This window comes from Hevea brasiliensis, chromosome 14 (genome assembly GCF_030052815.1).
Source record: "Hevea brasiliensis isolate MT/VB/25A 57/8 chromosome 14, ASM3005281v1, whole genome shotgun sequence".
Classification (NCBI taxonomy): domain Eukaryota; kingdom Viridiplantae; phylum Streptophyta; class Magnoliopsida; order Malpighiales; family Euphorbiaceae; genus Hevea; species Hevea brasiliensis.
The window spans coordinates 63,841,754-63,851,371 of record NC_079506.1 but is presented as its reverse complement, the minus strand read 5'-3'; the positions used below and the strand labels follow the sequence as shown (position 1 = coordinate 63,851,371).

The 9,618-nt window shown below is 32.0% G+C and overlaps 1 protein-coding gene across 1 annotated transcript; it reads right to left on the bottom strand.

Annotated features, from left to right (window-relative positions):
* Nucleotides 1–561: 561 nt before the first annotated feature.
* Nucleotides 562–7,923, bottom strand: LOC110660322 (calcium-dependent protein kinase 1). Its single transcript, XM_021818590.2, is given in 9 exon segments — nt 562–790; nt 792–905; nt 1,290–1,514; nt 2,716–2,883; nt 3,440–3,555; nt 4,437–4,589; nt 5,136–5,279; nt 6,291–7,237; nt 7,742–7,923. Coding segments are annotated over 8 exon segments (1,800 nt in total). The 5' UTR covers nt 7,087–7,237; nt 7,742–7,923; the 3' UTR covers nt 562–706.
* Between the last annotated feature and the right edge of the window lie 1,695 nt (nt 7,924–9,618).

Sequence of the window (9,618 nt, the reverse complement as noted above, 5' to 3'; positions counted from 1 at the left end):
AAGATATTTACCATTAAAGAGGAATTAATATTTACAAGATACAAATTATTTGATATACTTTAAGGCATAATACTAACAATTGTCTCAAGAGTTGGTGAGGACCAATTAACAGTTGCCATTTGAAGGTTTACTACCCAGAGGGACAAACTATAATTTTGCGCTTCAAAGGTAAATTCCAAATTTTTGTTTTTAAGTTCTCCTTCTTGTTTCCTAACTTCAAACTTCAAAAATAGGCTAGATGTTCAATTAAAGTCATTAGAGTTATGACTGTTTGTGTTAATTGCATGTTGATGCCTAAAATTAGTTTGTATATAATGCATGCAACCTAGTTAATTTAATTCTCGTTTCCTAACTTCAAACTTCAAAAATAGGCTAGATGTTCAATTAAAGTCAGAAGAGTTATGACTCTTCGTGTTAATTGCATGTTAATGCTTAAAATTAATTTGTATATAATGCATGAAACTTAGTTAATTTAAATTTAAAATTGTATATTTTTACTTGTCCCGCGCTTCCGCGCCTTCACAAGGAGGTTCCAAAAAGTCAAAAATAATGACAGAAATCTTATAAACAATCAATACAGGTTCATTTATAATGCAAAAAACGTTTTGACAATATTGTATTCTCAAAATTGGAAACTCCAATAAAATTCTCTGTGCAAACTGAAAGACAATAGTTATAAAGGTCTGCCTGCTTCTTAGTTGAGTCACTATACAACCACGGTCCCACAAAAACGAAAAAGATAAACAAAGAAACCAACAATAGTCTGTCCATTGCCGATGCAACTAGAGCTTGAGAGCATCTCTAAATCCAATGCTGAAACTATTTTCAAGACCCTTCCTACCGGGACCTGCAACATTTCCTTTTTGCATCATTGCCACAAACTCATTGTAATCTATGAGTCCATCCTGCAAAATTTATACACAGACATGATCATCGAGTCTTAAACATCTAATAGCCAATTGATATAGGACATTTCAAGTAGTTAACTGTGATACACAAATAATTCAACAGATTTTAAATTGCATACTCACTCTCCAGTTACAAATGCCCTCTTAATTTTCCATAGGGAAGACCATCATTTAATGGAAAGATGAATAGAATCAAATTCTTGACTATAACTTAAGTTTCCATAAAGCAACTAATCACTAATTCAAATGCTTCTGAATCTTGTTTGTCCATTATACATTGATTTTGAAGTGTGCATTTTTTGAAGGTCACTCAGTTTAAATCCATTCCCATCTTTGGCTCAGATAACATGCGGTATGTCAAGGATAAAAAGAATCACTTACATTGTCTTGGTCAACTTCTGTAATCATTTCTTCCAAGCGTACATCTTCTAAGCCAAACTCCTCGCAAGCTTGTTGAAGCTCATCTGGAGTAATATAGCCACTTCCATCCTTATCAAAGTATGAAAAGGCTGCAAATAGATGATCTTCTCTCTCAATTTTGTTAAGATGCAATGTTGCAGCTATAAACTCCCCGTAATCAATTGTGCCGCTATTGTCTACATCAGCCTGCAATTATGAGGAAAGATAATTTATGAACAAGCCTAATTCATAAATTAGACCCTGCACTATTTGGCAAAAGTCTAATGCATTCCTGATCTTTTATTTTGATCTATTAAACCCATGACTTTTTATTTCTGACTTGTTGCATCCCTCAACTTTTTATTTTTATAACCAATATGCACAATGTTCTCAATTCAATGATAAGTAATTAAATAAATCATCAAGTTTAATTAATTATAAAGTGAGAATATATATATATATCAAGTTATATATTTAATCATATTTTTCATTGATAAATTTGAAAATTTGTGTATTAGTTATAAAAAATTTAAAAAAAGTGAAGGATTTAATAGGTAAAAAAAAAAAAGAGTCAAGGGTATGATAGGTCAAAATAAAAGGAGAGGGAGGCTGCCCTGAACTTTTCACAAATATAGTTCAAGTGCTAAGCTTCTATCCTTCTAGATTTTTGTAATTCACTATCTGTGAATACATCTTCTTCAAACAACAAAATAGAATATGCAACCACATAGAGAGTTGACCATGTAAAAATAACAGAGTTAAAGTAGTTCTTTTTTCTTGATTAACAATATGAAGCTAACAATTGTTTAGTAGAAAAAGAACAAATGAAATTTGTGTATGGAAAATATTTAATTGAAAAATTTTTATATCTCATAATGTAAAAATATTTTTCCAATGTTTGGCTGAATTTTTTTTGTAGAATTATGGAAAATATTTAATTGAAAAATAATTTTGGGAGAATGATTTTTCTTTTGTTATTTGGCTGCAATGATTAAAATCACATAGAAATCACATAGAGTGCCATGTTTCACATCTGGACGCTAAGCACTCTTTATTAATTATTACTACAAACAAGTGCAAAATATTTTTAAGTTTTTTTGTCCCCCCGAAGGTCATTGTGAACTTGAGAAATTTGGAATATTTCTTGCTAACTTTTTTTCATTCAGAAAAATTTCATACTTCAAAGTTTTCCAGAAGTGATGCAGAAAAGCATGCATTGTGAGCATATGAAATTTTCTTTAACCCCATATATATAAATATATTCTTTTATATTTCTATGGTGGCCATAACTGGCAGTTTTGGTATTGTTCATCAATGGTGTGATAAACCATCAATGGATGGTGTGGTGGCTGTAGTAGAGAGAGCACATAAACTGTTCTCATGAAACTAGATATGACGAGATACTTACTGCTTGCATCAAATCATAAATTTCGGATTCCTTGAGATTTGCTCCAAATCTTTTCAATCCAGCCTTAAGCTCCTCAAAACTAATTGTACCACTGTTGTCAGTATCTATCATCTTAAACATTTCTTTAAGCCCAGCTATTTCCTCTTCAGATAGGCTCTCTGCAATGATCTGTTAGCAGGAAGAAATTAATTCATTTTTCTATGAACCAGGAATTGCCAGTGTAACAGTTGTGCAAATTTAAGTGATGTATTATCTGAAGCTAAATCAGTTCCAAATTCAGACATTCCAATCATCTCATAGTCAAAACCCTCAGGGTTTCTTTTTCTTTTAATCCATGTCTAGTGCAATTAGAAATTTACCAATGAAATCAAGGAAATCAAACTATTATTATTGTGGTGATTTAATTTTTCAACATAAAATTAGGAACTTTACTTTCATTAATTAGAAAGTTCATATTATTTAGGACTTTACTATTATTTAGGACGTAGTGTTTTTATCTTATTTAGAAAGAAATATGGGTTTGGGTTCCTAATTAGAATTTGATTAGTATTTCTTGTTTAGCATTCCAAATCCTAATAATATTTTCTACTATAAATACCTATGTCCTTTAGGCAAACTATTATTATGATTATAATTGATATTGAAAATTAATAAAGTGTTGATAATTTGTTTTTATTGAAAATTTGTTTATCGACCCCTTGTTCTTTGGTTCTACATCACTTACTCTAAGAGCCATTTTCTTGAGCTTGTTCATAGCAGAAAATTGCTTCATTCGGCTTAAGACAGCAGAATCCAGAGGTTTGTCAGGAGCTACTCCATCTTCCTGCACCCAAGGGTGGCCTGCATGGAAATGGAACCACTCATTAGCCATTAAAAGAAAATTGAAGCCTAGATCATACACAAATGATGCGTCCCACATCGATTCTGTAGGGAGGTTTTGGGTGTTTTATATATATGGGTTTGTAAACCTCCCCTTCTGAGCTAACTTATGAGATGGAGTTAGGCAAATTCATATTATTTGATGCGTCCCACATCGGTTCTGCAAGGAGGTTCACGAGGACGTTCAGTCTAAAGGGGTCGGGAACAATGCGTCCCACATCGGTTCTGCAGTAAGGTCTTGGGTGTTACATATATGAGTTAGGCAGGTTCATATCAACGAATATGCTTATAATTATATTACATTTTCTAACATGAAAATAACAAAAAATAAAAAAGAGCAAGACCTTCGAGGCCAGCCTTCCCCTAAAGTTATAGAAAACCCAAAACAATTCTGCTTGCACAGGTGCACACACACATATACATTCCTCCTATGCTCAAAATTGTTGCATGATACTCATGTTTCATGTAGCATGTAAAAAGAGCTTCGCAAACCAGGGTTGAATGATTATAAGCCTATTTGGCATTGCGTTTGGATGACCAAAATTACTTTTTTGAATAAAAGTACCATTTTCAATGCTGTTGAAAAAAATAGTTTGGAATAAACTATTTTGTTATTTTAATATTCTTATAACTAAAACTTATCAAATTTAATTTTAAATTATTTTGTAATATTCTCTAACTAGTATATTTAAAAAAGAGAATTTTAGGTACTACATGAATATGCAAAAGATTTTACCGGCCATGTATTCTTTTCCTTTCATTTGATTACTAGTTAATATCAGCAGTTCAATCCAAGGAGAAGGGGGATGAGGGGAGGTAAGAGAATAATTAACAAGACTCACACAGAACTTCATGTGCAGTTATCCGCCCTCTAGGATCTCGCACAAGCATTCTCCTTACTAAATCCTTAGCACCATCTGAGATACTAGGCCAAGGTTCAGAAGAAAAGTCTAGATCACCATGAAGGACCTCTTCAAAGATACCCTGCTCGGTCTCTAAATAATCATGAGAAAGAAAAAAGCAAAATAAGAAACAGGAGAAATCAGTTCCAAAGAATTAAATATATATGATATTTGCATTAATAGATTCAAGAATTAAGTGTCTTTATAGTCATATGTACTTGTAAAATAAAAATGTACTAATTGGGCATCAGTATTTCAAAGTTTTAACTATTGAAATTCATAAAGCCAAGAATTCTCGTCATCCGGTGAATGGAAAGCAAGCTCAATTGCACACACACAAATATACATACATGTTCAAAAATATAAAGAGAATTGTCATCACCAGTCATCCACTATCACAAAGTAAAAAAAAAGTAATACTATAATATCTATGAATAACACTGTTTAATCAGCGTTAACCAGTTGGCCTATTAGTTTAGCTGGAGCCACGCTAATATCGTAAACATTGAAGCTTTGAGACCTACAATTTGCACTTATGGAATTTTAATTTCTGGTGAAATGATGATTTTACCCCTACTATCTGGGTGAAATTAGATTTCAACAAACTACTGAGTAGTTATTAAATAAGAAAAGTCTCACCTGCCCAAAAGGGAGGAACTCCACTTAACAGAATGTAAACAATTACTCCAGCACTCCAAACATCTGCTTCGGGGCCATATTGTTTTTTCAGAACTTCTGGCGCAACATAATATGGGCTGCCAACCACATCACTAAATTTTTCTCCTAGAAAGATAATATTAACATATGTAAGTACTCCTCCAAGTCAAATCTACAGCTTCTAGATATATGACGGGTCAAACAATCAAAATGCGCTGGACACTAATGATGGCAACAGTGGAAAGTTATAGTTTATTAGTTTTATGCTCATCTCATAAAATCTCTTTAAAGTCAAATCTAAAGCACTTATATTGCAGTGGCAACAAAGCATACTTGGCATTGGTACTTGTGTGCAATTCCTATTCAGGGTGATGAATCATTTCGCACCTATGTGCTTGGAGTCAGCAGTGAGTCAAATAAGACACGCAAGTTAGAAAATTCAAATCAGAGGGAATTAAGCAGCTTTACAGATGATATTATGGAATTTAGTTGCAATACTAGACATAAGAATACAAGGTAATAATGATTTAATAAGTTCAAAAATGAGGAATTCAAAAATGCTAAGAGCCCATTAAATAGATTTGCCCTTTCAGAATTACACGTGATGGAATGGAAGAAAGTAATATAGCAATATCGTACGGTTGTATGAGCTTATCATTCAATATACAGTTCCTTATCTATACATATTATGCAGGATATCGTCTCAGACAAGATATCCTCCAAGGCATTCTATGATTGTAGTGAATATACTCTTGCAGCTACTGATTTTTTACAGATTAGTTGAACTTTCTATGAACCTAATTGTGCTAGGAATTTAGATGATAAAAACTCCAAAAGATTTCAACTGCATCCATAAATTGTGCAAATAAGGCGCGCGCGCGCACACACACACACACACACACACATATAAAACAGATTAGTATAACTGAGAACATGAAGCAAATAGCTAAGTATTCAGGGAAAAAACTTTTTGCAGTGCACATTTACCTTAAGAGAATGTAGCATATTTCATTTAACCATCCATAGAATACAATCATGCTAAGTGTTCAGCAATTTATCAACAAAAAGATTGACAAACTAACATGATGTAGAATAGCAACTACAATAACTACCAAAAATACAAACATATGAATGTACCTGGCTTGAAGAATATAGATAACCCAAAGTCAATTGTTTTCAGAAGTGAGTCTTCTTGTTGATTGACAAAAAGAAAATTCTCAGGCTTAAGGTCTCGATGCATCACCCCCAATGAATGGCAAGCCTCAACTACTCCAACTATTGTCCTAGTGAGCTCAGCTGCCTGTCTTTCTGAATAATGCCCACGCTGAACAATCCTATCAAAGAGCTCACCACCTGCACATAGCTCCATAACAACATGGACTGCCATTGCATCCTCATATGCCCCTTTAATAGATATGACATTTGGATGACCAGCCAAATGGTGCATTATCTGAATTTCCCTTCTAACGTCCTCCACATCCTCATCAGTTAACAATTTTCTCTTTGCAATAGATTTGCACGCATACTCTTTTCCAGCTGCTTTATCAACACAAAGAAATGTTGTACCAAATTGCCCTTGTCCTAGTTTCTTCCCAAGTCTATAGAACTCCTTGAAATTACCCGTTTTAGTTTGTAAAACAGATTCTACCTTGAGCCCTGCACTAGACACTCTTTTCATTTGAGGGCCTTTCTTAGGTTTCGAGGGTTGTTCTGGTTTCTCAGGTTTTTCTGGTTTTGGCATCATTACTTGTTCTGGGGGACTATTTTGGACAGGCAAAGGTGATACTGGTTCTTTAGATGTTATCTCATGGACAGATTCTCCATTAGCCTGAGAAATATTGTCATCTGGTGATCGGGTACGCCACATTGCAGCAGATACTGATTGAAAAAATCCATTCTTGGAAATGCTAGGACCTACGCAAGTATTGCCCATCTGTCTCCTTAAAAAGTCAATCACTTCTAAAATCTTCCTCCAACTCCAACATCAAGATCTAATCTCATTTACCATATTAACACAATATACACACAATTGATCTCTACTTTGAAGACTAAAAGAGTATCAAACTAAAAGCTTGACTTGTAGCCTGTGAAATGAACCGCAAGAGATACCATGAAAGGAAGGAAGAAGAACAAATAGAAGTAACTATCAGCGAATTCTTGAAATTATTATTTCTATCATTAATAATTGACTTAATCGAGCAAACTGTGGTTAAAAACAAGAACTATCCAAAAACAGATAACAGATAAAGAATCCCACAAAGGATCATCAAAATTCTAAATCACTAAGCAATCAACTTTCTGATTTGATTCAATCCATCATTAATAAGATCCCAAAAGCTACAAAACAAGAACCTTGAGTGATTGGATCTAAGAAAACGTCAATAACAAAGTAAAATCTATACAACACGAACTAAGAAGAAGTCTTACAAAAATAGGGGCAAACAAACAAATAAAATAAAGCAAGGCATGTCAAAGATTGAAAAACTCAACTATAGACTGAACAAAATAATTAAGCAAAAACCACCCAAGTGAGAAAATTAAGGGAAAATAATGATATTGAAAGAAAAAGGCAAAACTATCAGGCATACCAGGTCCTCTGGGCTGAATTAAAAAAATGAAGAAAGAGAAGTGGATGATGGGTGGGGAAGGACAATGACTTGTTTTTTTTTTTTTCTTTTTTTGTTTTTGGTGGGTTCTGAGTGTCCGTGCCTTCGTGGGTTTACGTGCATAGGTTTTGGCCTTTGTATATATCTAAAAAATTATAGAATAATATATATATTGTTTCAGACAAGAATTTGTGGGTTGTGTGAAGGAGTTGGGACCCTGAAGAAAACGCGTAGGTTTGGTTTTCTTCAAGTCTTATTTAATATTTCTATCTCCGGGCATGGCGGTTGATTGTATCAAGGGAGCTGCTCTACGGGTCCACCTATAACTTTAGAGATTTTATTATCGTCAAGTTCAGACAACACATTCAATCTCAAATAGCGGATAGCATTAGGATGGGCAATTTGGACAATGCAATCATTTGAAGCTAGACAAAGTTTTTTTCACCGAAAAAACTCTTTTTTTTTCTCAATAAATAATTTAATTTTAGTATTCTTTACTTATAAGTTTATAAATTTATTTGTAGTTGATCAAAAGAGAAAGTTAAATTAAAAGAACTTATAATAGTTGTTGATGATCTTAATAGTTTGAATTTTTTTTTTCAATAAACTTTAATTGAAATTTAAATTTTAAATCTCATTATTATTAAGTATTGATACTCACTAAACAGAGAAAAATACTATATGATGGCGGTAAGAAATTCTTTAATGCTGAATTGAGGTGCTCAGAAGAATAAATTGTTTCAATTTGATATCCTCCAAAATTATAGACAAATAAGTGTTGGTGACTCAAATAATGGATTTAGAATAATTTGAATATTCATATAAAGATGCTAACACCCATACTCCAAAATATTACTACTAACAACAGATGCCATTTATATTAAATTTCTATATTTGCGAACACATTTTAGGCAAAAGACTTATTTAACCTCTTAAAGTTATATCAAATAGTTACATAAGTCTTGTTTGGATCTAATTAAGCTCTTAAACCTTTTAAAAAGATCACATAAATTTTTTTCATTTTTTTAAAAATATATTAAATAAATCTCTAACGACAAATAAGTCATTTAATTTTTAAAAATAGATTAAAAAAAAGACTAAACTATAACTCTTCTTTAATATAAGTTCAACCAAGTCCGTATGCAAAGATTTTCTAATACACAAGATCCTTATCAATAATACTATATATTTAATTTGTAACATTTCAATAAATATTTATTATATCTTGGAGCAAATTGATAACTTGTCTTTTACCAAATAATTCAAGAAATTTCTTTACAGAAACTATGACAAAAATGATACATTAATAGAGAAACTTCTTAAATTATTCTGAAAAAACAAAATTATCAATTTATTCAAGGTTGTAGCAAATAAATATTAGGATGTTACAAATCAAATATGCAGATTAATGATGAGAACTCCATGTACTAGAAGATTTTCATGCATGGCCTTGACTAGATTTATATTATAAGCAAATTATATTTTAATATTTTTTATCTAATTTTAAAAGTTACAAAACTTATTTGGCCCAATAAAAAGACTTACTTGATATATTTTTAAATCCTAAGGGTTTGTTCGAGTCTTAAAATATTTTTAAAATTTATGTGACTCTATAGTATAACTGGCTGAAATAAGTCTTTTGCACACATTTTATGTTTTTTTTTTCTAATTGATATTGCATTTAATTAATTAAGTTATATGGCTTTAATGTTTGATCCTATTGGAAATTCAGCAAAGATTCCTCTCAGAATTTAACTTCAACTACCTTTAAATAAATCTGAAACTAAATTTATATTTTAAACGTAAAGCAAATTCCCATAAATTGTATTATGAAGAAATAATTATTACTCAGCACCAAG